The sequence below is a fragment of the Amblyraja radiata genome, chromosome 26, assembly GCF_010909765.2.
Source record: "Amblyraja radiata isolate CabotCenter1 chromosome 26, sAmbRad1.1.pri, whole genome shotgun sequence".
Classification (NCBI taxonomy): Eukaryota; Metazoa; Chordata; class Chondrichthyes; order Rajiformes; family Rajidae; genus Amblyraja; species Amblyraja radiata.
This window is the reverse complement of record NC_045981.1, coordinates 26,366,111-26,393,997: the sequence shown is the minus strand read 5'-3', so window position 1 is coordinate 26,393,997 and position 27,887 is coordinate 26,366,111. Positions and strand designations below refer to the sequence as shown.

Below are 27,887 nucleotides of genomic sequence, written 5' to 3'. Positions count from 1 at the left end.
CAATCGGAATGGATCCATTTACATGGACGGCTGCCGGCTTCATTTCTTCCTTTGATACACTGCAACTCCGAAACCAGACGCAGAATCGCCGACATCTTTTCCATTTCGGTAGAGATTTCACTTTTCTTTCTAAGTATCCGCTCCTCATTACATTTCGTCGTGTTTAAGTACACGTTTTTAATCAAACCCTTCACCCCCCCCCTCAATATTTCAAAAATAAACTGGCTTCTCACCCATAGAAGCAGCACCAGCCCCAGCCCCTGGTGAACGTTCCATTGTGTGATGTCACAATGCCCAATGTTCACATATGTCCAATCGGAATGGATCCATTTACATATGCCTTTGCAGGAGCCCCAGCCAATGGTGAACGTTCCATCGTGTGATGTCACAATGCCCAATGCTCAAATACATTGTTGCCATAGAGGGAGTACAGAGAAGGTTCACCAGACTGATTTCTGGGATGTCAGGACTTTCATATGAATAAAGACTGGATAGACTCGGCTTGTACTCGCTAGATTTTAGAAGATTGGGGGGGGATCTTATAGAAACTCCTGATTACATTTCGTCGTGTTTATGTACACATTTTTAATCAAATCCTCCCCCCCCCCCCCCCCCCCCCCCCCCCCACCAAATATTTAAAAAAAAACTGGCATCTCACCCATAGAATCAGCCCCAGACTCGGTTTGTACTCGCAAGATTTTAGAAGATTGAGGGGGTATCTTATAGAAACTTACAAAATTCTTAAGGGGTTGGATAGGCTAGATGCAGGAAGATTGTTCCAGATGTTGGGGAAGTCCAGAACAAGGGGTCACAGTTTAAGGATAAGGGGTAAATCTTTTACGACTGAGATGAGAAAAACATTTTTCACACAGAGAGTGGTGAATCTCTGGAATTCACTGGCACAGAAGGTAGTTGAGGCCCGTTCATTGGCTGTATTGACGGACCGCAGGCGACAGGCACAGACTTTTATATAATAGATAGATAGATGAGTTCACGGAGAGCAGGAAGTGGGATAAATTGGATAATTCTATCTATGAGCCATTATAGGAACAATAGCCAAATAAACCCTTGTGTCATGATGCAGTGACTCACCAGCTCCAACACCTTTTGGACATCCATCCATCCATTCAAATATGTCACAAGCTCCGTCCTTGTATCTCAAACTACAAATTACTTTCAGACGCCATCCATCTCATCGGCTGTGCCACATCTGTACACTCACACACGCCTACTGGAGCACTCAGGAGAGGCAACAATCAAATGAACGATTTCTAAATGAATTGAGGATTTTTTTTTTTTATCCAAAGTAAATCTAACATTTAGATTGATCAACTGGGTAAGGGGATGCATTTACAATAGAGTTGCCTGCCAGGCTGGGGAGCTGAAATCAGATAACTTACTCTACTGTCTATTTTGGGATTTGTGATAGTGTAAATCACAGACCATAGAGAACCCAGTTATGGTTCAGACGGCTGGAAGATAAATAATCTCCTTCCTGGTGGCTCTGACAAACAAACGAGTTGATGACAATGTATGTATGTAACGTTAAATATCCCAGACCACAAATACATCGTGTCTCCTTGTACACGGAACTGTACATGCTAGAATATTAAACAAAACACAATGTACTGTAGTAACTCTGGATTAGGAAGCATTTGGGTTGGGACCCTTCAAACTATAGGGGGGGGGGGGGGGGGGTGTGAGGGAAGAGTTGAAAGCAGGAAAAGAGAGGTGGGGGCCGGGGGCAGTTCAAAACCTGGCAAGTGATGGGTAGATATATATGGTGGGTTCGTTGGCATGGTTGAAATATGTTAAAGATGAAAAGGAGAAACAGGGTGTCAAACTAACTCACTCCACTCCTATTCCTTGTACTTGGATGCTGCTTGACCCGCTGGGTTCCTCCAGCAGTTTTTTGTTTCCAAATCTGCATCATCTTGTGTCTCCACATATACATACATTGGGCTGCCATGAGTCAGGATACACTTGTCATCAATAGTTCTAACAATACGTCTGCTTCACAGATGTATAAAACGGTGCCATTCTGAACTGTATGAAGAGGACTCTGACACTGATTGAGGGTTGATGAATGGCTATATGCAAGATCATGTGTGTCTGTGCTAAGTTTGCAGCACAGCTTGGTCACCAATGGTCTTGTCATTTGATCAAGACCATGTGGTAGGTGCTGTGGGGGAAAAAGAAAACCCAAGTCTCCACCTTACACTGCCGCACTCCGAATTCCCTGGGCGAATCCATAAATGAGTACCCCACCATACAGCTCCGCCTCTGTACATAACCTCCGCCAAGACCTGTAGAATACAAAGTGCTGAACTCGGCGGGTCAGGCAGCATCACTGGTGGACAAGGATATGTGACTTTTTTGTCCGGGGGCCTTTAGTCTGTAGGAAGGGAGAAAATCCCAGCCTCCGCCAGGATCTGTAGAAGGGTTTCGGCCCGAAACGTTGCCTATTTTATTCGCCCCATAGATGCTGCTGCACCCGCTGAGTTTCTCCAGCATTTTTGTGTACCTTCTGTAGGATACATATCGCGGGTGTAATTCGGCGGGTCAGGCAGCATCAAAGATACTAGAGGAGCAGAGATACTTGGGCAGCATATCTGCTAGACAAGGATAGGCGACTATTTTGGGTCGGCATCCCACCTTAACACTGCAGTGAGTGGGGTGGGGGTTGAAATGAGATTGGAAAAGTTAGAAAAACACCCAAATGCTGCACATTATACCGTCCTGTGTCCTGCCGCTTCCATTCTATCCGCCACACACAAGGAGGGTCTCGACCCGAAACATCACCCATTCCTTCTCTCCAGAGATGCTGCCTGACCCACTGAGTTACTCCAGCATTTTGTGTCTGTCTTCGGTGTAAACCAGCATCTGCAGTTCCTTCTTACACATTTCGTCCCACCCCCGCTGCCATGTCCGGCCAGTCCGTCTCCTTCCTCTTTCCCTCGGAGAGTCGGCTTGTTGCCGGAAGCGTTGTGGGACTGGCAGCCATGGCCTGCCTGCTGGAGCTGGAGGAGAAGTTAAGCTGCCCCATCTGCATGGAGCTCTTCACTGAGCCGGCCACCATGCCGTGCGGCCACAGCTTCTGCCTGGGCTGTCTGCAGGACTATCTGGGGCGGCAGCGGCAGCCCGACTGCCCGAGCTGCAGGACGGCCTTCGAGCCGCAGCTCCAGCCGCTCGCCAAGAACCTGGTGCTGGACGAGATGGTGAAGATGGTGAAGATGGTGAAGCTGAGCGGTGGAAGCAGCCCCCTACGGGCCTCCACTGAGCTAGGGGCTTGCCCGGCCCACTCCAAGCCGCTTGACCTGTATTGTAGGCGGGACCGCTGCTGCATCTGCTCCGCCTGCGCCGTTAAGGACCACCGGGAGCACCCGGTGGTCACTGTGGAGGACGAGTGGGCGCAGCGGGAGGTCAGTGCAGGGGAGGGGAGGGTCAAGTAAGTAGGTTTATTGGCCAAGTATTCACATACAATGAATTTGCCTTGGTGCTCCGCCCACAAGTAACAACATGACATACAGTGACAGTTACGAATGACTCAGAAAACACTAAACATTAAAAAATAATAAAACATTAATGATAAAACACCATTGATCAAGCATGTGAACCTACAAAATACCAGATCAAAGGGAGGCTACAGATTTTTGGCTGTTGAGTAGAGTAAAGGCATTAAGGGTCAGGTCCCAGGGCGATGAGAGGGGGGGGGGGGGGAGCACTGGGCACCCGGTGGTCACCCTGGAGGACAAGAGGGTGAGATGAGGGGGGGGGTCCATGGGGAGATGAGGGGTCAGGGCAGGGGGAGATATGTGGTTCAGGGAAGGGGGTGATGGGGGTCAGCGCATATGCCAGTGGAGAGATTAGTGTCATGGCAAGGTACGAGGAGATCCCAGTGGGTCGGCGTAGTACACGGGCAGGGCTGCAGATGATGCCCCAATTAGACAGAGCAGAGTGGAGGCACACCCAACAACCAGCCCTCAGATTTGTGCGTGACTTGCCACCACTACAGTTAGATGGGTTCTAGCATGTCAAGAAACCACTATTTGCAGACCTTGGCCTGGGTTGATATAGTTGGGTTCAAGAGGTGCTGTCCTTTTTCCAGCATTGGCGCCGGACTCGATTCTTGTCCCAATGCATGGACTCTGTTCTCATTGACATTTCAGATGTTTTCTCCCAATGTTGGGCAGTCATGGATCAAGAATTTTGGAGGATGCAACTGTTTTTCTGGAGGGTGAATGTTGAACTGTTTATACTAGTGGGAGAGTCTCAAGCAAGGCGTAGTTGCAAGTGGGAGGCTGTGCAAAAGAAGTTCAACTTGTAGAGGATAGTGTATCCTTGGAATTCTCTGCCCTAAAGGGTGGAGCTGGATTGTTGGAGGTAGATGGTCAGGAAAGTGAGATCTACGTGGAATCATTGAGGCCAGGATCATGTCGAATGCTGGAACAGGCTTGAAGGGCCAAATACATCCGTTCCCATTTTCTTGCTTTCTCTGAAAGTGACTTCCAAACTAACGGCAATCTGCTCCAATCACCAATCCTACCAATTACCTTAAATATTTTTCTTCCCTTTCAACCTCCCTTTGCCACTTCATTCTCTTCTGCCAACAACTTGCCGAATTAAGTGAAAGCCTAGGACCAGAAGCCATAGCTTCAGAATAAGAGGATGTACCTGTAGAAAGGTGACAATATTTGGAATTCCGGATTTACATCTATCACTTACAGTAAATCAAAGAAATTTCTTTGATTACTGTTTGATAATTGGGAAAAAAATAATATTGAAATTTTGGAAGGGAACATTATCCCCCACAACCAAAATGTGGGCAACAGAGATGATGGAGACGTTACATCTGGAAAGAATTAGATTTGTCCTATTGGACAAGTATAATTCTTTTGAACAGATATGGTCTCCATATATACAGTATTTAGAGAAGTAGCTGTTCTTGGCAACACAGCTCGGCGTGCACCCTGCGGGATTTGGTGAGAATAATTCATTTTTATATTGGAATTAACATATATGTCTTTATTGATACTATCACTTGTAGTAGTGTTATTAACAATAAATATTTTTGTTTTTCATTTTTTTTTTTTTTTTTTTTTTTTTCGTTTCTCTTTTCTTTCTTATATATAATCAAATTATTATTTAATCACTCTCTTAATGATTTATAACTGTTCTATTCTTTTTCTATTATTATTTCTAAAAAAAATAGTAGATAAGTATTACTAGTGTTTTACTTAATGCAAATTGAATTAATTTGATATAAAATTGTTTGAAGCATTGTAATTGATTACCTTTAATAAAAAAATATATATCAGAAAGGTGACAAGGAGAAATGTCTTTAGTCAGAGGGTGGTGAATCTGTGGTGTAGATGACCCATCTAGGGACCCCAATAACCCTTTCAGGTGAGACAGAGGTTCACAGGCACCATCGTCAAAATCTGATTTGGCCTCCCTTATATTGGTGAGGCCAAGCATAGACTGGCAACTGTTTTGCTACCTGGGCCCGCTGGTACTCGCAGTTGCTAATCATTTTAACTCCTAATTCCCTGTCTCAGATCAACCTTTCTGTCCCGAGCCTCCTAAATTGCCAGATTGAGGCTACAAGCAAACTGGAAGAACAACACCTTGTATTCCACGCGTAGCTTACAACCCAACAATATGAACATTGAATTTTGCAACTTTAGGTAGCAACCCTTCCCTCCCTTCCTTTTCTTCCCCTCTCTTCCCTGTGCTACACTTGGTGCACGCCCATTTCTCCCACTATCCTATCCGCATCTTCCCCTTCCCCCTGCCCTCTTCCACCTATATCTGTTCCACTAGCTTCACTTTTCTCATCTAACACACTTTTTGCCTCCTTTTTATCTTGTCTTTCTCAATTACTCCACCCATCTGGCAAAAAATACCACCTCACCTTTATCCACCTATCAATTGCCAGGCTTTGTCCTGCCCTCATCTCTGTTCCAGTTTTCTCCCACCCCCACCCCCTCCCCTACAGTCTGAAGAAAGCTCCCAACCCAAAACATCGCCAATCCATGTACTCCAGAAATGTTACCTCGCCCACTGTTACTCCAACATTTTTTTTTTGTAGACCAGCTCCTGCAGTTCCTTGTTTCTCCATGCTATGGTTAATGCTGCATGCAGATGACATCATCCGTACTTTTTCATTTATCATGAAAGAATTTTGCACATATGAAGTTTTTTTCCATAATTAAACTGCAATCAGTGAAATATATTTGGTATTGCAAGAGCACCTACGAGGGCATGGCCAGCAATAAATGGGTATCAATGTCCAACAGCAATGAAATATTGATGTTGATTGTGCCTGAGGAACAGAATTCGGCTATGCCACTAGAGAATATTTCCACTTTTTGAGAGCTCTCCTTGGGACTACCATAGAAGGGCAGATGGGGACCTGCTTTATGGTCTCATCCACTTTGATTGTGCAACCTTTCCACCCAAACTGAACTGAGGTGTTGGTGCAGAGAATCTGTGTAAGCCTTTGGAGCAGTCCTTGTGCCCAGAACCTGTTGTCCCAGGGAGGTAAATGCTGCCACTGGACCAAAGGTGCAATTTCTTAACTCCATCTCTTTTAATTCAAACATTTTAGAAGGAACTTGTGGTAAAACACGAGGAGATTGAGCGCCAGGAAAAGAAGACAGAAAAGCTGATTGATGCACTCAGACAGCAAAGTAAATCTATTAAGGTAATAGTTATTCATATTTATTGCATTTGTTTTGTTACACATAAAGAGCACTGTAAAGAATTACAGAAATAAAAAGTTACATTTGTAGAGCATATTCTACAATCCACTGTAACCCAAAGCCATGCTTTATCATCGTTACTTTCATTCATTGTTTTTTATCTCTCCACATCACCGTCCATATCTCTCATTTCCCTTTTCCCGGACCAGTCTGAAGAAGGGTCTCGACCTGAAACGTCACCCATTCCTTCTCACTGTTAGGTTGAGAGGGGAATACAGATGCTGGTCGAGTCTGTGTTGCCAATTATCTGCCCAGGCTTGCAGGCAAACCAAATGGAGAGGCCATTTCATCCTTGCTGATCACAGTGAGGGGGGAAATCACCAGGGGGTAGCAGTTACAGGGTGTAAGTTAGGCTGGATTGGCATAGAGCATGGGTGCCATGGGCTACCTCGAATGGGAGGAAAGGTCATGGTGTCGGACTGGTCGGTTATTGCCAGTCTTAAGCCGGGCACCCTGCTCGATGTAAATGTAGATGGGTTGTAGATAGCCTGTTTCTGTGATGAATACTTACATAGGTCATGTTGACGTTTGTGGAGTAGAAGACTATCTAACCTGGAATGGCTGATTCATATCAGTGCAAGTGAAGCAAAGCTCAAGGGTGGCTATGGGGTGTGGCGTGCTTGATGTGTTCCGGCTCTTATCTCAGGATCCAGAAAGGACATTGTCACTGTAGGATTTGCATCACTCCATGACACTGCCGAATAAGGAGTATGAAGTCAACGTTTCTACGCTGGTTAATTCTAAGGAGTGGGAATGTCCGCTCTACTTTGAAATGGTCGTCTGTGAAGTATGCCAGTTGCTGTCATCATCCCCATTTTGCAGAGGATATTATAATCCCTTCACTGGTTGGCATTGGGATTCCCATGATATTTCACATATGTTCCTGGCCTCTATCCCATTGAGCAATGAGAAATCAGGAGCCAACACGCCACCCCTTTCAGAGAAGCTCAGCTTCATTTAGAAAGCAATGTCCAGTTGGGAAGAAAGGCACTGCATTTTAATTGTGGGACCACTTAAGGCCTGTGTGGTCTCACAAGAGGACACAAAATGCTGGAGTATCTCAATGGGGCAGGCTTTATCACTGGAGAGCATGGATAGGTGAAGGAAGAGAGGCTGAAAGTGAGAAAAGACTTCTTTGGACTCCGTTGGGCCTGGCCACGGAGGCGTCCGGAGAGGACCCGGCGGCGATAGTGGAGAGGTCGGTGCAGTGGTTGATGAGGGCGCCGACCAACGGACAAGCACAGACCACGTGGGAGTGAGGACGCCGCTGCCGGGGGGACGAACAGAGGAGGATCGGTGTGGGGGGATCGCCGTGAGGATGAGGAGGGGGGGAGAACAAAGGAGAACCTGGCACGGATACTTTGTAACTTTGTCAGCGCCCTTTATATGGTGACTATTAGCATACCTTGGGTACACAAGCAAAGAATTTCACTGTGACTTGTCACGTGACAATAAAGCATTCATTCTTTCATTCATTCATTCATTCATTCATTCATTCATTCATTCATTCATTCATTCACGCTTAGCCCAGAAGTATCAAGATATTTCCATACGAGACACAGACAGAAAATCTGACCTCTGCTGTCTGTTTGAGGGATTGGACGTGTCTTGGAGTTTTTAAATAGTCCTGCAGAGAAATGCTGTGTAGCTGGGGTGAAAATGCCAGTTAATTCCACTGTAGTCGAAAAGCATTACCTGTGGACACTGGAAAACTGAAATAAAAGGTAAGTGTGGAAATCAGGTTTGGCAATGGCGAGGTTGATAACTTTCCTCAGATATGGGAAAACCTCAAAAACAGGCAAGGTTAAATTAAATGTTCCCAGATCTCAGCTGGAGTTTCTTACCTGAAACTATAATCTGTTTCTCTCTTCCCAGATGCTGCTTGACCTGCTGAGTGTTTCCAACAACTTCCAGCTTTAGCTGATTCTGATGTTTATTTGTCTTCAGGACTCAGCCTCCCGAGCACAAACGAGCTACATCAACAAGTTTGACGTGTTGGCAAAAGAGCTGGAAGAAGTAAAGGCCAAAGTGATTGAGTACATAGTGACCAAGGAACGCGGCTCATTGGAACTAGTTGACTGCACCATGGAGAATCTGGAAGAGAGGTGCGCTGAGTTAAGAGAGGTCAGGCTGAAGCTGGAGACCACGCTGAAAACCAATGACCCATTACAGATGTTACAGGTACAAGTGGCTTTGACTGCCTTCAGGGGGAATCTTTACTTCAATTGGAGGCAAGATTTATTTTTTCTTCTGTTTTGACTTCATCGTCAAGATGTACATCACTAGCAAGGTTGGCATTTATTGTCAACATGGCTTTGGGCCTTGACCTCTGAGAGTGGTGTGGGTGGTTCACAACACTGACAGGTTGGGAGTTCACGACTTTCAGGACTCTAAGTCCAGGGCAGGCTGCTGTTAGACATGGAGGAAAACCTGAAGGATCTTTTCATTCCAAAGAGGAAGAAAGATTCTAAGGCAGAGGAATTGAATGTTTTTTTGCATCAGTCTTCACGGCAGAACACACCAGCAACATTACTGTACCTGAAAGTCAAGAGAGTCAGGAGGGAGAAAGTAGGGGAGTGACTATCACTGAGGAGAAAGTGCTTGGGAAGCTAAAAGGTCTGAAGGCAGATAGGTCACCTGGACTGGATGGACTACTCCCCAGGGTTCTGCTTTAGATATTGTGGAGGCATTAGTGGTTATCTTTCAAATATCACTAGAGTCAGGAGTGGTTCCAGAGGATTGGAAAATTGCAAATGTTACTCTGCTAATGCTACACTAATCACGAGCTGCTTTCACTTCTATCAACCCCCAGAAGCTAACACCTACATGTCCCTGACAGCCGATCCTCACGCATCCCAACCTCCTGCTGTTGATTATGATCCTGCCCACCCTTCATCTCCCAACAACGTTTAACTGATGTCCACTCTCACTCCTGACCTACCAGGCTTTCTCCCCTGAGAAAAGCAACCCCTCCCTCTACCCCAGAGAATCCAGCAGTAGCCCTCTGGGATGCTCTCACATGGGCAGTCAGTTTCTGGGTGGTTGATTCCTGATGGGTGATTCACAGCCACCTCCAATTAGCACGTAATAGCTTCAATATTAGCGTGCCCATGCAGGGCAAGTATCAACAGGCCAAGAAGAGACGGCAATTATGACCCAACTGGAATTATCCGACGTTTCCACATACTAATGTGCAAGGTGGAATTGTGATGGATATGAGCCAAAAAATCTGAATCAACAGATTCTCAAAGTAGGCCAAAGACGTACAGTTTTGTGGGCTAATTGGCTTGGTGAAATGGTAAATTGCCCCTAGTGTGTGTAGGGAATGCTGGTCGGCGTGGATTTGGTGGGATGAAAGGCTTGTTTAGACTAGCTAAACTAAACTTTAAAAAAAACTAAATGAGTCAGGTAAATGAGTCACAACAGGAAGGGCCGCTATTCTGTGTGTGAGGTTACTTGTTTTCAATTGCTGTCCTCTGACGCTGGCGTCTATGCTGAACGTTAGAAAATGTTTGAAACTGGGAACAAGAGTTAGCTATAAAAATTTCAAAAGAGAGCTGGGATAATCATTTACTACAGGTGCATAAATGTTCGATCAACGTACGACATACGCTTATCCAATTCAAAACATTACATAGACTATATTATTCAAAAACTAAATTAAATAAAATCTTTCCTAATGTTTCACCAATCTGTGATAAATGTCTGTGTCAAGAAGCTACCATAGCGCATTCTTTTGTTTTTTGTACAAAAATCCAAAAATTCTGGTATGGAATATTTGATATTTTTTCAAAGTTAATTAAAATAAAACTGGTACCAAAACCAGAATGGATAATTTTTGGAATATCGGAAGGTATCCCTGAATTAAACGTGTATCAGAAGAATTTATTCAATTACGGGCTAATAATGGGAAAAAAGCTCATACTTAAATTTTGGAAAAATGCGCCCACACCAACAATAAAAATGTGGACATCAAATATGTTTGAAACATTACATCTGGAAGAGATGAGATTCCTCTTAGCAGGTAAAGCAGACCAATTCCAAAAGACATGGTCTACGTTTATGGACCTATTACAAGCATGAGGTGCAATAGTAATTTAAAAAATAAATAAATAAATATATGGTATCAGGACCTGGCAATGGGAGGTAAAACAACAAAAACAGACTTGGTTGGTAGTCCCCTTTCTGCGGAGTTTAATGTTATAATAGAGCGATTGTCCCTACTTTCTTTTTCTTTCTTTTCTAGGGTCTACTTTCTTACTTTACTTCCTTCTCTAACTTCTTTTCTAAGGGGCTTTCTTTTCCCAACACTCTCTTGCACTTCACGACTCTTGCGCACTTTCTTTACTTTCCTTACTTCTATCTTTTTCTTAAAGCTCAAAAAAATGAAGCGGTACAAAAAATGTATTAAGATATATGTGTTGTGTATTATTGTAATTTACCGTACTTCTAATAAAAAAAATGTTTGAAACACTCGGTAGGTCGGGAGGCATCCTTGGAGCGAGAAACTGAGTTCACTGTTCAGGTCAATGATCTTTTTGCAGAAATTAAATGGTTAGATGTGAGCACCATGTGTAGAAAGAAAAGTAGCGGGGTGGGGGTGGGGGGAGGTCAAAGGGTCAGTGGGTCAGTGGTCTTGGACCTGGCCACAAATTTGAGGCTAATGTTGCTCCAGTCTTTCAGAGCAGAAGTTAAGCCAAAGCACTGTCTGCTCTCTGGGGTGGGCGGATAGAGACAAATAGTCTCTGCCGTCATCTCCTGGGTTTATTTCTGACATCCGGTGCTGTGGATGTGGAATTTGCATATTCTCCCCAAGTTCATGTGGGTTTCCCCTCAATGCTCCTACCACATCCTGGAGATTGAAGGTCGCTGGGTTAATTGTAAAAGTGGGTGAATGATAGGGGAGTAATGGGGTAGTCCATAGGCACGTGTATATAGGCATCGGCTGCAATAGTGTGATTGTTCTGAGAGATGGTGTAGACTCAATGGGTTAATTGGCCTTCTGTCTCATAAGAAATAAAACTATAAATACGATAAAAAAGGATTCCATTCAAAGAAGAGCAGTGTGATTCCTCCTGATGGCCCTGCCAGTGTTTTTTCCACAATCAAAAACTCCCGATGCAGAAAGTGTCACCTTTCCTGTCACTTTTAATGCAGATTGAGTTGCATTAACTGCAATGCAATAATAATATAAAACAGACGAGAGAGGTGGTAACTAGGACAGGTTACTAGCTCTGATCACCAACCACACATCCCCAGATCCAGCAGTCCGAGAGTCTCCAGATTTCCGTTGTGCATTGCCCAGTATCTTGAGCCTTCATTGCTATTGAATCTGGTATGCTGGGCACACACGAGGCTGGCGTTGCACCATCATATGGTAACTGCAGTAACCGGTTAACCCGTTTCTGCAGGCTGCAAGAACATTCTGGGCTATTGTTTCCAAATTGGAAAACCAGGAAGGGAACGTCATAAATGTAAAACTGTTCTCATTAATCTAGGGGGGAATCTCTATACACCGAGAGATGTGAGAATATGGGCCAGCCACAAGGTGCAGTTAAAGTGATGATTCAGACAAAGCTAAGGAGAAGATTAACAAGAGGGTAATTGAGTCATAGAGTGATACAGTGTGGAAACAGGCCCTTCAGCCCAACTCTCCCACACCGGCCAACAATGTCCCAGCTACACTAGTCCCACTTGCCTGTGCTTGGTCCATATCCCTCCAAACCTGTCCTATCCATGTGCCTGTCTAATTGTTTCTTAAATGATGGGATAGTCCCAGCCTCAACTACCTCCTCTGGCAGCTTGTTCCTTACAACCACCACCCTTTGTGTGTAAAAGTTAAACCTCGGATTCCTATTAAATCTTTTCCCCTTCACCTTGAACCTATGTCCTCTGGTCCTCGATTCCCCTACTCTGGGCAAACGACTGCATCTACCCGATCTATTCCTCTCATGATTTTGTATAACTCTATAAGAGACCTCATTCTCCTGCACTCCATGGAATAAAGACCAAGCCTACTTTTAGTTTAGAGCGTGGAAACAGGCCATTTAGTCCACCGTGCCCACGCCGGCCAGTGATCTCCACACATTAACACTACCTTACACATACTAGGGACACTTTACGATTTTTTTACTGAAGCCAATTAATCTAAAAACCTGTACGTCTTTGGAGTGTGGGAGGAAGCTGGAGCACCTTGAAAAAACCCAAGAAGGTCACGGGGAGAATGTACAAACTCCATACATACAGTACTCGTGGTCAGGATTGAACGTGGGTCTCTAGCGCTGTAAGGCAGCAACTATGTCACTGCACCACTGTAAAATGATGTAGGGAGGGAGGAACATAAAGGCCAACACAGGCCTGATTGGGAAACTATCAATTTTTCTATCTTACTGAATTTCAGTGTAATTTTGTGTAATCTTGTTTTGCCATAACTTTGTTCTAACAATTCCAACAGCTGTACAGACACCCAGACTGTATTAACCTTGGCTAAAGCAGCACATTAATGCAAGTTATTACCTTTGTTCCACGTGCTGTTTCTCAGTTCCCTCAAGAGATTCAGGTACTGAAAAAGAGTCCCCCAGACATGGTGTGGCCTGTCCCAGGGCTGGGAGTAGAGGACAAGCTAGAGGCAGTGAAACAAGGTTTAGAGGAGATCTCCTTACTTATCTACAAGGGCCTCCAGGGCTGCTTCAGGCAAGCTCCTGAATCAAAGGAATTCTCAGGTATGTAGTTGTCTTAATTGTTACCCGCTAGTTCCGTTTATTTCCTCCTTTGACAATTGATAAAGACACAGGTTGGTTCTAGTTGTTGGCTTCTGGTGCCCACATAACAGAGCGCTGGTTGTATAATGGGACTCAATCCGTCACAAGTAACAACTCAGACAACCAGCAAACTCCACCAAATCTTACATTTGCAAGATACTGTTAATGTAGGATAACATCCCACAACAATTTACCACTCAGGGCCACTGATGATATTAGAATGGTGAATGATAGTGGTTTCAAGAGTCAGAATATCAGGAGAATCTTTGAGGAGAGAGTGCTGGAGACATAGAGGGATGTGATGGGGAAAGGTGGGTACACACAAACGCTCAGAGGAACATAAAGATGTAAGGGTCACTGGACTTGCAGAGGTAGAGAGGGGAGATACTTAAGGGATTGTACTGCATTTCTACATTCAATGATCTGCTAAAAGTTCCTAGCTGCAACAAGACCTCAGTATTGATGTGTGATGGATGGAGACAGGAAGTTGCCTGACCTGCATGAATTAAAAATGATTAGGGTACTGTCTGATTCATCTCTACCCTATTGTGGACATTGGACTTTGGCTACGAGCAAATGGGAAGATACTAAGTGCAGAATATAGTTTCGAGCTTGGCAGTTTAATTTACTTTAGAGATACAGTGCGGAAACAGGCCCTTCAACCCATTGAGTCTGTGCCGACCAGCAATCCCCGCACACTATCTTACACACTTTCTTAGGGACAATTTACTATTTTACCAAGCCAATTAGCGTTCAAACCTGTACATCTTTGGAGTGTGGGAGGAAACCGAAGCTTCCAGAGAAAACCCCGCATGCTACAATAGGGTCTACTGCAAGATGGAATATTACAACAGCCGTATTGAGGAAATGCCAACCATAGCAAACCTTTCCAACACAAACTGTATAGATGCCAATTAAAAGAAGACTTATTCCAACAAGACTCTGCAACTGAGTCAGTATAGGGTTTCCCTGTGTGAAGAGGTGCTGCGAGGCAAGGATCTTTGGATCTCGAGCCCTTGCAATGAAATGCAGTTGTGACCTTGGTCGGTAAAGAACCACGTACTATTCCTCTCCCAAGGACTGGATCCAGGGCGAAGCAGGTTGGGAAGGTGGAGAGAGAGTTGCTGGGTTTCTGCAGGGTTGTTTTATACGTTCTGGGGATGGAGGGGTCTTTGGGGGAGGGGGAATGGGGGGTTGCGTGTGTGTGTGGCAGGCTTTAGGTGTGTTGGCATCGTAGCTGTGGGGATGGGGAAGGGATGAGTTGGGATCTTGTGTATTTGGATTGGATGAGTTGTGAGATGTGGGGTTTGGCAAGGTTGGCATATCGGTTCCAGGACGCGTTGAATTCCTCACAGATGTTCTCTGCTTGGGACTAATTTAAATCTCTTTTGGGGGTCTCAGCAAAACCCCGTCTTCCTTATCAATTCCTTATCTGGACTGTGGACTGTGCATGAAAACAAACGCTGCCGGTCATATGTAGAAACAAAGAACTGCAGATGTTGGTTTATACGAAAGATAGAAACAAAGTGCTAAACTCAGCGGGTCAGGCAGAATCTCTGGAGAAATAGGATGGGTGACCTTTCTCAAGAGGGAAACAATGTGGAAAACTGTGGAACTGGTAAAACAAGTAGGGTGGAAGAAGGTGCTGGGGGGGGGGGGGGGGGGGGGGGAAGATGGAGATCAGTGTCACTCATGTTATGAGTCATACTTTGTAGCCACGCCCAGGAGTTTAACAGAAAACTTCCCTCAGATTCAGATTCAAACTTTATTGTGCAGTGTACAGTACAGAGACAACAAAATGCAGTACCCTGCCTTGTCCTCACACTGTTAGAGTAACGTGCTAGTATGACCTATGCTGTAACGTGAATAAAGTCTTTGGACCATAATCACGGAGTGAGACTTTGGTTATTCCAACAGCAGAATCACAACAGAAGTGTAGGTAGAAGTTACTTAAAATTAGAGAATTCAATGTTCATACTGCTAGATTGTAAGCGATCCAAGTAAAATGTGAAGTGCTGTTCCCCCAATTTGTGTGTGGCTTCACTCTGGCAACGGAGGAGGCCCAGGACAGAAAGGCTAGTATGGGAGTGGGAAAGGGAGTTGAAATGGTTGACAACCGGGAAATCCCGTAGGCTGCGGTGAACTGAGGGTAAGAGTTCAGCGAAATGGTCGCTGAGTCTACATTGGGTCTCGCCAATTTACAGTAGCCCACATTGGGAACACAGGATGCGGTAGATGAGGTTGGAGGAGGTACATGTGAACCTCTGTGAAAACTACATGTGAAAAGACTGTGCAGGTCCCTAGATGGAGTCGAGAGAGGAGATATAAGGACAATCTCCTGCGGTTGCAGCGGAAGGTACCTTGGGAGGCGGTGGTTCTGGTGGGAAGAGATGAGTGAACCAGAGAGTTGCGGAGGGAGCGGTCTCTGTGGAAGGTGGTAAGGTGTGGAGATGGCAAGGTGTGATTAGTGGTGGGATCCTGTAAGAGATGACGGAAATGTTTGAGGACAATGCGAGGCAGGGCGGGAAGAAATGTAGTTCAGATAACCGTGAGAGTCGGTAGGTTTCTAATCGATGTCTGTCGATAGCCTGTCTCTTGTGATGGAGACAGAGAGATCGAGAAAAGGGAGAGAGGTATCTGAGATGGGCCAGGTGAATTTGAGGGCAGGGTGGAAGTTAGTGGTGAAGTGAATAATGTCCATGAGTTGTGCACGGGTGCAGGAGGTAGCCCCGATGCAATCATTGATGTAGCAGAGAAAGGGTTGGGGATTAGGGGTAGTGTAGCCTGGCATAACGACTGTTCAACATACCCGACAAAAAGGCAGGCATAGTTGGGGCCCATACGAGTACCGATGGCGACACCTTTGAGTTGGAGAAGGTGGGAGGAGTCAAAAGAGATTGTTGAGACTGAGGACAAGTTCTGCTAGGCAGAGGAGAGTATTACTATCAACATTTAAATTCATCTACTTCACTACTGTAAAGAAATGTTATCGACACACTGTGACTTTACTTCTTTATTACATTCATACTGTGGCATTACAGAGAGCACTAGCTGTACGTGGTCTGTCACGGAAACTAGAGAGCGATATGTGGGTGGGGAGGTTGTAATTATACTTGTGATATGGGGAGTGGTTAGGAGTGATGAGGCAACTATATCAAGGGTTACATGCATATGTCATCTACATCCTTCCCCTTGGAAAGGAAAGACAAACAAAGTAGTGACAGGGAGACCACGTCTCATGCGCTGACAATCAAATGAGTAGAAATGGCTAAGCAAAATTGCCATAGCGGACAGGCGGCTTGACAACACGTCCCGACCTGGTTCGCATCTCGCCATCTCCCCTCCCTGCAGGAACAAGTGGAGGCAGTACGGGGACAGGTGGAGACGGCCAAACTGGAACAGGTGAGCCGGGCGGGGACGGAGAAGACAAGGGCAGAAGGGCACGAGGGGATGCGGGACTCGCAGAGGACTGCGCGCGGGCAGGTGACGGAGGGTGAACCGGAGGAGGAGCGGACGGATAGAGCTGGGAGGGTAGAGACCGTGGCATGCGAGGAGCGATGGGCCGAGCATCGCCTGGAGGCTGAAATTTCAGCGGGGGAGCAAAAGGATCTGCTGGTGGTGGTCGCGGCTCGTTGACAAGCTGCAGATGTTGACGGGACCGGCGGTAGAAGGTTCCTGCATGGTCGACGAGATAGGACCGAGGCGACCCAGCAGTGGCAACTACGGTAGCGAGCCGGGAGTGACCGGTGGGGGTCTGCATGCGGACAACTTGACCGGGGAAAAGGCGCGGAAGGAGGCGGCAGGACTTGTCATGGGAGCGTTTCTGAATGCGCTCCTGAACAGCAGCGGGCTTGAGGACAGAGGGGACGAGTGAGCGCTGGGCCACCGGGATCGGTGGTCTGGTAGTGCGAGACATGAGCCGCTGAGCAGGGGAGCCCATGGCAGGGTCACGGGATATGTTGCGAAGGTTGAGGAGGGTTAGAAGGAGGGCATATCACATGCATATGTCATCTACAACTACCAACTTTCACCCTGGCCTCAAATTCACCTGGACTATCTCCAGTCTGAAGAAGGGGCCTAACCCAAAATGTCACCGATCCCTTTTCTCCAGAGATGCTGCCTGAGTTACTCCAGCACTTGTGTCTGTCTATGCCAGTCACGTATTTGGGTTGTGGAGTTTACAAGGGGTAGACACAAAAAGCTGAAGTATCTCAGCAGGACAGGCAGCATCTCTGGAGAGAAAGAATGGTTGATGTTTCGGGTTGAGACCCTTCTTCAGGCCAGCATAAACCAGCATCTGCAGTTCCTTCTTACACAGTTTACAATAACCATATAACCATATAACAATTACAGCACGGAAACAGGCCATCTCGACCCTTCTAGTCCATGCCGAACACGTATTCTCCCCTAGTCCCATATACCTGCGCTCAGACCATAACCCTCCATTCCTTTCCCGTCCATATAACTATCCAATTTATTTTTAAATGATAAAAACGAACCTGCCTCCACCACCTTCACTGGAAGCTCATTCCACACAGCCACCACTCTCTGAGTAAAGAAGTTCTCCCTCATGTTACCCCTAAACTTCTGTCCCTTAATTCTCAAGTCATGTCCCCTTGTTTGAATCTTCCCTACTCTCGTGGGAAAAGCTTATCCACGTCAACTCTGTCTATCCCTCTCATAATTTTAAAGACCTCTATCAAGTCCCCCCTTAACCTTCTGCGCTCCAAAGAATAAAGCCCTAACTTGTTCAACCTTTCTCTGTAACTTAGTTGCTGAAACCCAGGCAACATTCTAGTAAATCTCCTCTGTACTCTCTCTATTTTGTTGACATCCTTCCTATAATTAGGCGACCAAAATTGCACACCATACTCCAGAATTGGCCTCACCAATGCCTTGTACAATTTTAACATTACATCCCAACTTCTATACTCAATGCTCTGATTTATAAAGGCCAGCACACCAAAAGCTTTCTTTACCACCATATCTACATGAGATTCCACTTACAGGGAACTGTGCACAGTTATTTCCAGATCCCTCTGTTCACCTGCATTCTTCAATTCCCTACCATTTACCATGTACGTCCTATTTTGATTTGTCCTGCCAAGATTTAGCACCTCACACTTATCAGCATTAAACTCCATCTGCCATCTTTCAGCCCACTCTTCCAACTGGCATAAATCTCTCTGTAGACTTTGAAAATCTACTTCATTATCCACAACCCCACCTATCTTAGTATCATCTGCATACTTACTAATCCAATTTACCACACCATCATCCAGATCATTGATGTACATGACAAACAACAGTGGACCCAACACAGATCCCTGTGGCACCCCACTAGTCACTGGCCCCCAACCTGACAAACAACCATCCACCATTACTCTCTGGCATCTCCCATTCAGCCACTGTTGAATCCATCTTGCTACTCCACCATTAATACCCAACCATTGAACCTTCTTAACCAACCTTCCGCGAGAAACCTTGTCAAAGGCCTTACTGAAGTCCATATATACAACATCCACTGCTTTACCCTCATCAATTTCCCGAGTAACCTCTTCAAAAAATTCAAGAAGATTAGTCAAACATGACCTTCCAGGCACAAATCCATGTTGACTGTTCCTAATCAGACCCTGTTTATCCAGATGCTTATATATATTATCTCTAAGTATCCTTTCTATTAATTTGCCCACCACTGACGTCAAACTAACAGGTCTATAATTGCTAGGTTTACTCTTAGACCCCTTTTTAAACAATGGAACAACATGCGCAGTACGCCAATCCTCCGGCACTATTCCCGTTTCTAATGACATTTGAAATATTTCTGTCATAGCCCCTGCTATTTCTACACTAACTTCCCTCAATGTCCTAGGGAATATCCTGTCCGGACCTGGAGACTTATCCACTTTTATATTTCTCAAAAGTGTCAGTACTTCCTCTTCTTTGAATCTCATAGTTTCCATAGCTACTCTACTTGTTTCCCTTACCTCACATAATTCAATATCCTTCTCCTTGGTGAATACCGAAGAAAAGAAATTGTTCAATATCTCCCCCATCTCTTTTGGCTCTGCAGATAGCTGTCCACTCTGACTCTCTAATGGACCAATTTTATCCCTCGTTATCCTTTTGCTATTAATATAGCTGTAGAAACCCTTTGGATTTACTTTCACCTTACTTGCCAAAGCAACCTCATATCTTCTTTTAGCTTTTCTAATTTCTTTCTTAAGATTCTTTTTACATTCTTTATACTCCTCAAGCACCTCATTTACTCCATGCTGCCTATAATTATTGTAGATCTCTCTCTTTTTCCAAGGGGTAACTAGGATCAAGTATTGATATGTTTATAAGCAATCATCGTACTATGTGAGCACAGAGAGTCCCATTGGATATTGAATAGTCTGGTACCTGAGATTGATAAAGCAAGGAGGATTATGATCACCTCCAGAGAAGAATTTGGGAAATGTCAATGCGGAACGAGCATTGTTGGCAAAGCCCAGTCCTTATTCAAAGATGATGACTGATTCTGCTACTTATAATCTTGGGGTAATCCACGCAGGCAAGAAGCAAATATACAAAATAGGTGAGACGGATGTAGTTCACACTGTGACCGTGTCTTCCTGGGTTATGTTGACACAGTTTGCAAGTATTTTCAGAACTGACTCTTCATTAATAACCCATCTCTTTCGTGCAGAATCCTCTGGGAACATCCGTAGTATTTCAGTGAATCCTGAGCCTCGGGCACTCCCATCATCTTCACACATCAGGGAGCCATTCATACTGAGTGAGTATAGATAAGGGTCTGTCCCACTTACGTGTCCTTGGCATGCAAATTACACGACCTCGTGGTCGCGTTGAGCCATGATGGTTCGGCGAAGGTCGGGCGCGATTACATGCGTACGCACAGCCGTCTGGAGCGCGTGACGTCATTTGAAGATGGACACAAAGCTGGAGTAACTCAGCGGGACCGGCAGCATCTCCGGAGAGAAGGAATGGGTGATGTTTCAGGTCGAGACTCTTCTTCAGTCTGAAAAGAAGGGTCTTGATCCGAAACGTCACCCATTGCTTCTCTCCAGAGATGCTGCCGGTCCCGCTGAGTTACTCCTGCATTTTGTGTCTATCTTCAATATTCTTGGCCCCGCTCTGGGAGTAGAAGTGGGGGCGGATCCGGACCGCAAGGGCCGTGAGCCCCAGGCCGAGTTCGGCGATCGTTTGCCTGCTTCTGCTGCTGTTGAAGGTGAGACGTTACGTTGCGCCAGGGTCTTGGGCCTGTCCCACTTTGGCCGTCAGTTCCGCGACAGGCCGTTGGTGCGCGAAGATTTCGTTCACTACAAATATTTTGGAGCGCCGCGCGATGTCGCGCACAACTACATACCCCTCCGCGCTTCTCAGTGGGACCGGCCCCACGCGGCCATACGATGCCCGTGCACCTCAATGCGACCACGAGGCAAGGCACGTAAGTAGGACAGGCCCTATACTCTCATGAGGAACTGTCTGGTTGTTGCAAGTATTGGTGCTGTCATTGTGTCACAGAATTCAAAACTCTGTTCAGAGAAATACTGTAAAGGCAAGTGTGAACTCTGTCTGCTTTACCAATTAGTAAGGCCCTGGCTGATCATTTACCTCAGAACTATTTTTACTGTATTGAACTTATATCCTTCATTCAATTAATAGCCAAAGCCTATCAATCTCTGTCTCGAATATACTAAGTAACTGAGTCTCCAGAGTCTCTTGGATAGTAGATTCTCTGGTTAAACAAAAAATAGTTCTCCATTCGGTCGTAAATTGCTGATCTTTTATTTTGAGATCTAAGTCTCCTGTCCTTGGCACCTCAACCAGGGGGAAGCATCATCCTAGTCTCCACACTCTCGTGCTCTGTAAAAATATTGAAGCCTTCCATTTCATTCAGTTCAAGTGTAGAGAACACAGGCCCATTCTGTTGACTTTCTCCTGAGACAAACATTCTATCAACTGCATTCACTTCAATGAAATCCTACGCTTCCTTCACTGTGGCATCCAGAATTGCTACTTGATACGACAGCTGGGACCTAACTAGTGATTTGTACAATTGTACCATGACATCCTGGCTTCTCCAATCTATGCCCAAGCTAAGGAAGACAATTTTCATATACCTTCTCAATTACCTTACCGACCTCTGGTGCTTCCTTCAGGAATCCATGAGAATGTACTCCAAGGTCTATCTGTTCATTAGCATCTCCTAGGATCTCACCATTCATTGTGTATATCCTCATCTCATTAGTTCTCCCCAAGTTATCGTCTATCTCAATGAACCACCCATCTTATAAACTGATCAATATTAATCTGATTCCAAAGACTATCCTGCACACTACCTCCAATCGTTGCATCAACTGTAAATATACTAATTATATCTCCTATATTCACATCCTTCATATGTGAATATGCATCGATAATGCATATAACCAACGGGAAGGTCCCTGCATTGATTTTGGTACACCACTGAAACAGACTTCCAATCACAAAAACAACCCTGCACCATCTCCCTCTGCCTCCTATTTCCAAGTCATTTTGGATCCAATTTGCCAAGTTGCCCCTTATCCCAAGTGCATGAATCTTTTGGATCAGTTCCTTTGTGGAACTTTGTCATGAACCTTATTCAAGTCCTTGTAGACTACATGAAACCCTTATAGATGCAAATTGCTAACTCCTCAAAAATTCAATTTAGTCAGACAGGACCTCCCCTGCCACTTCAAATGCAAATGAATTCTGACCCTCAGAATTGTTTTCCAAAAATGTCCCCCACTAATGTTTACACTCACCACCTGTTGTATCCCTGCTGCCTTTCTTGAATATAGGCAACACCTTTGCTGTTCTCCATTCATCTGGACCCTCTTTTCTGGCCAGAAATGATTTGAAAATCTGTCCCAGGTCCCCAGCAATCTCCCCCATGCCTCCCATTGCAACCTAGAATTCACCGCATCAAGCCCTGAGGATTAAGACATAAGACATATGACACCTAATATGTAGCGTTCCATCCTCTCCCTCTCCCCACCCTCTGGGGTTTTATTTCTCCAACTACAATATTGAATACTTTAGATAAAGACCTACGTTCTGATATAATGCATGTTTCATATAACACAAATGGGATAAAATGCGATCAATAAATTGAAGAAATTTCTTGCATTACTTGGGCCAAGTTTGGAGGCAACACTATTTTGAACAGGTATTCGAGAAGCATTCAAACATTACTTTGGAAATTGACAAACAGAAAAAAGCCCTCTTGGATATAAACAGAACAACGAGCTCCCTGCAGAAATCAGATCATTGTCTCTTGAGAACACAGACTGCCAATTTAACCAAAGAAATGGACAAGCAAATCACTTCTATTGGCACGTGTGCAATGAACTCCATCAAACAATGTAACGTGCAGCCTTTAGGATGTTTCGCTTGCAGTAACAAAAATAAACTTACTATTATTGAAGTGGCTTTATTTTTGAAAATCCTGTGGGTAAAGCAACTTCAACACTCTTGACAATGTGGGAGTCTGAAACTTTCTAGATCCAATCCCCCTATCCCCCATTGACACCATTGTCTTTATAATGCAATTTCCTATAACACAAGGTTTCTGAGGGACGCAACTATCAGGCTATAGCCGAATTACCTGAACTCTGTAATTGTATAGAAGATGATCACTGTAAAATTATTCATCAGGGTGTGCATTACTTTCTGTGCAACTGTGCAGACTTATTCTATTTAAGTCTTATTCTTTGTATAAGGTGTTTGAGATTGACAAGAGTGTTGAATTGTCATATGTACCAACAACTCAACAATACTTGCTGCAGCTTAATAGGCTTGTATACCCAATAATGTAGAGATAATATATAATCGTCAAAATATATATTATTTATTGAAAAATATAGATTATTCATAATAATAATCGCCATAATGTATAATAATCAAAAATCCAATAAATTAATACAACATGTACAACATGTACAACTAGCTGATCATAGTGCAAAAAAACAAAGTATATAGTGCAACCGAAGACCTGGTCCATGGAAGATCATGTTTAAGAAGGAACTGCAGATGCTAGAAAATCGAAGGTAGACAAAAATGCTGGTGAAACTCAGCGGGTGCAGTAGCATCTGTGGAGCGAAGGAAATAGGCAATGTTTCGGGCCAAAACCCTTCTTCAGACTGACTTCAGTTTGGTTCTGAGGAACCTGATTGTTACTGGGAAGGAGCTGTTCTTGAACCTGGTAATCTCCGTTTTCAAGCTCCTGTACCACCTTCCTAATGATGGGAGGGGACTGAGGGTGTGGCCAAATTGGTGTGAGTCTTTGATATTGGCTGCCTTTTTGAGGTCCATTGTAGGTTATTCAGCAGAATAATAAATATTCTCATTGCAAGTGTAGAGAGTTATTTAAGATAAAGTTTGTGGATATAAAGTTGACTGTCATGTTGCCTTATCCGAACATTTGTCTCTCTCTGCAGATTACCGTCAGCTGAGCTTCAATCCCAACACTGCTCACCGATACCTCACTCTGTCCAAGGACGGCTGCAGGGTGTCCCACAGAGGGGCCCAGAAGTATCCGATTCGGGCAGAGCGGTTTGAAAGGGAGTGGCAGGTGCTGTGCTGTGAGAGCCTTGATGCAGGCCAACACTACTGGGAGATGCAGATCAGCAGCCAGTGGGCCTACCTGGGAGTCACGTACAGCACGATTGATAGGTGTGGCACCTCCTCGCTGATCGGCAGAAACAATGTCTCCTGGTCACTGCAAGTCTTCAGCATGAGCTGCTCCGCCTGGCACGCAGACAAGGAAGTGAAGCTGCCTCCAACAAAGTACCAACGTTTCGGGCTGCACCTGGACTATACTGCAGGGACCCTGGACTTCTACGGCATCGGTGACACCATGACCCTGATCCACACCTTTCACTCCGTCTTCACCCAACCCCTCTACCCTGCTGTCTGGGTGGGCGAGAACGTTGTTGCCTCACTTTGCCAGCCTCAGTGAGGGCGACAGCAGGAAGATGTTTCCTAACATCTCCAGTAGGGAAATCGGAGCAGGAGTATATATTTTTTGCAGATATACTGTCTGACCAGCTGAGATATTCCAGCTTTTTGTGTCTATCTTCAGTTTAAACTAGCGTCTGCAGTTTCTTCCCACACAGTAATTTAGTTTAGTTTAGTTTAGTTTAGAGATACAGTGTGGAAACAGGCCCTTTGGCGCACCGTGTCCGCACCGACCAGCGATCCCCGCACATTAACATTATCCTACATACACCAGGGACAATTTACATTTATACCAAGCAAATTAACCTACAAACCTGCATGTTTTTGGAGTGGGAGGAATCTGAAGATATCGCAGAAAACCCACACAGGTCATGGGGAGAACGTACAAACTCCATACAGACAAGCACCCATAGTCAGGATCGAACCTGGGTCTCTGGCACTGTAAAGCAGTAGCTCTACCGCTGCGGCACTGTGCTGTCCTAGGCACGACCACTCGTTTTTTCAAACCTGTCCCACCTTTCAATATGATCATGGGTGATCTGTCGCAAACCTCAAACCTTCTGCCCTCGTTCCCTGGACACCCTCAATTTTCCATCTTTAAAATATTTTTCTACGTCCTTTTTAAATACCTTCAATGATCCAGTTTCCACAAACCACAATGCAAATAATTGCTGAGATTCACCATCCTCCACATATTTTAGTGTCATCAGCAAACTCAGATATACTGCACTCTGCTTCCTCCATCAGCTCATTCATAGAAATCATAGAAGTATTGGAGCTACAACCTCCCAGCGTGAGAAAAGATCCATTTATTCTGCCTCTCCTCCTCTTTGTTTTTAATCCATGCTAACCCCAAAATCACACCCCAACGCACACCTCAAAACCATGAACTCTTGTGCAGCAGCCTTTTGTATGGCACTTTACTTTAGATTTTAGAGCTACAGCATGGAAGCAGGCCCACCAAGTCCACTGCAACCAGCGATTATCCCTTTCACTAGCACTATCCTTCCACACTAGGGACAATGTACAATTTACAGAAGTCAATTAACCTACTGAGCTGTATGTGGAAGGAAACCAGAGCACCCGGAGGAAACCCACGCGGTCACGAGGAAGAACGTGCAAACTCCGTACAGACAGCACCCATAGTGAAGGTCTCTGGCGGTGTAAAGCAGCAAATCTATCACTGCGCTATTTGTCAAATGCCTTCTGGAAAGCCAAGTAAATTGCATTCACACATTCCTCTCTACTATAGAACAGGCTGCTGAAGGAGCTCAGCGGGCATGGCAGCTTCCTGGAGGGGAATGGATGGATGACGTTTCAGGTCAGAACCCTTCTTTAGACTCTAGATTTGCTCGAGATTCCCGCATCTCCACTCTTGTCTCACCGTTCCCACTATCGCTTCTGCTTCTTACATCCTCGAAGAACTTTAGCAAATTTGTTAACAAGACTTTCCTTTTATAAACCATGTTGACTTGTGACTAGTTATTTCTCCTTTGATTATTAACACCAGATGTTAAGCTAATAAACCTGTAGTTACAGGTTGTCTCTGACCCTTGATTGAGGAAGTCACTTTTGCAGTTTTAGAAGCCGCTGGTACCTTTTGGAACTTGAATTTTGAAAATCTTCAACCAATCACTCCACTGTCATTCAGACCACTTTCTTTGAATCCCTCAGAAGCAGGGCATCACAATCTGGCTACTTGTCTGTCTTTAGCCCCATGAAAAATTCCCCTTCCTGTGGTCTACTAATAGCTTTGCCTCTTTGTATTCTCTCGTTCTCAATTTAATATTTCCTCGGTTAACCACAAATGTTCCTGGAATCCCTGTTTCTAATTTGGACAGCATTCTGCTGAGTATGATGAATAAAGCATGCAAGAGCTGCCACTTCTCACCCACTGACCCGTCCCTTACCCAATTTATCCAGACCACTTCAAATCATTGTAAAAGTCCTGTATTTAGGTTGAGGACACTGTTTTTGGACATAAGGAGTTTGCCCTCAAGCTTCATCATTGATCACAAGAACCAGCGGACAGAGTTTTAAGGTGATCCCCTCACCCTTCCCCTGAGAGATAGGAACCCGAGTGGAAAAGTTTTCACACAAAGGGCGGGAGGTCTACGGGTCAAGCTGCCAGAGGAGGTAGTTGAGGCAGCTATTATTGCAACGTTTAAGAAACATTTAGACAGGTAAACATAGAAACATAGAAACATAGAAATTAGGTGCAGGAGTAGGCCATTCGGCCCTTCGAGCCTGCACCGCCATTCAATATGATCATGGCTGATCATCCAACTCAGTATCCCGTACCTGCCTTCTCTCCATACCCTCTGATCCCCTTAGCCACAAGGGCCACATCTAACTCCCTCTTAAATATAGCCAATGAACTGGCCTCGACTACCCTCTGTGGCAGGGAGTTCCAGAGATTCACCACTCTCTGTGTGATAAAGGTTCTTCTCATCTCGGTTTTAAAGGATTTCCCCCTTATCCTTAAGCTGTGACCCCTTGTCCTGGACTTCCCCAACATCGGGAGCAATCTTCCTGCATCTAGCCTGTCCAACCCCTTAAGAATTTTGTAAGTTTCTATAAGATCCCCTCTCAATCTCCTAAATTCTAGGGAGTATAACCCAAGTCTATCCAGTCTTTCTTCATAAGACAGTCCTGACATCCCAGGAATCAGTCTGGTGAACCTTCTCTGCACTCCCTCTATGGCAATAATGTCCTTCCTCAGATTTGGAGACCAAAACTGTACGCAATACTCCAGGTGTGGTCTCACCAAGACCCTGTACAACTGCAGTAGAACCTCCCTGCTCCTATACTTAAATCCTTTTGCTATGAAAGCTAACATACCATTCGCTTTCTTCACTGCCTGCTGTACCTGCATGCCCACTTTCAATGACTGGTGTACCATGACACCCAGGTCTCGCTGCATCTCCCCTTTTCCTAGTCGGCCACCATTTAGATAATAGTCTGCTTTCCTGTTTTTGCCACCAAAATGGATAACCTCACATTTATCCACATTATACTGCATCTGCCAAACATTTGCCCACTCACCCAGCCTATCCAAGTCACCTTGCAGTCTCCTAGCATCCTCCTCACAGCTAACACTGCCCCCCAGCTTAGTGTCATCCGCAAACTTGGAGATATTGCCTTCAATTCCCTCATCCAGATCATTAATATATATTGTAAATAGCTGGGGTCCCAGCACTGAGCCTTTCGGTACCCCACTAGTCACTGCCTGCCATTGTGAAAAGGACATGACTTGAGAATTAAGGGACTGAAGTTTAGGGGTAACATGAGGGGGAACTTCTTTACTCAGAGAGTGGTAGCTGTGTGGAATGAGCTTCCAGTGAAGGTGGTGGAGGCAGGTTCGTTTTTATCA

General features: G+C 45.1%; 1 protein-coding gene across 1 annotated transcript; it reads left to right on the top strand.

Annotated features, from left to right (window-relative positions):
* Positions 1–2,880: 2,880 nt before the first annotated feature.
* Positions 2,881–24,574, top strand: LOC116988075 (tripartite motif-containing protein 65-like). Its single transcript, XM_033044524.1, has 6 exons — positions 2,881–3,422; positions 6,611–6,706; positions 8,712–8,945; positions 13,306–13,486; positions 20,217–20,306; positions 23,995–24,574. The coding sequence occupies exons 1-6, from the start codon at positions 2,925–2,927 to the stop codon at positions 24,513–24,515; spliced, it is 1,620 nt and encodes a 539-aa protein (XP_032900415.1). The 5' UTR covers positions 2,881–2,924; the 3' UTR covers positions 24,516–24,574.
* The last annotated feature ends 3,313 nt before the right edge of the window (positions 24,575–27,887 follow it).

What these genes read in the sequence shown, in the direction of transcription:
- LOC116988075 (XM_033044524.1), top strand. Translation starts at nt 2,925, where the DNA reads ATGTCCGGCCAGTCCGTCTCCTTCCTCTTTCCCTCGGAGAGTCGGCTT. An exon ending in AGCAAAGTAAATCTATTAAG is followed by an intron (nt 6,707 to 8,711) that starts GTAATAGTTATT and finishes ATTTGTCTTCAG; the next exon opens with GACTCAGCCTCCCGAGCACA. An exon ending in ACCCATTACAGATGTTACAG is followed by an intron (nt 8,946 to 13,305) that starts GTACAAGTGGCT and finishes GCTGTTTCTCAG; the next exon opens with TTCCCTCAAGAGATTCAGGT.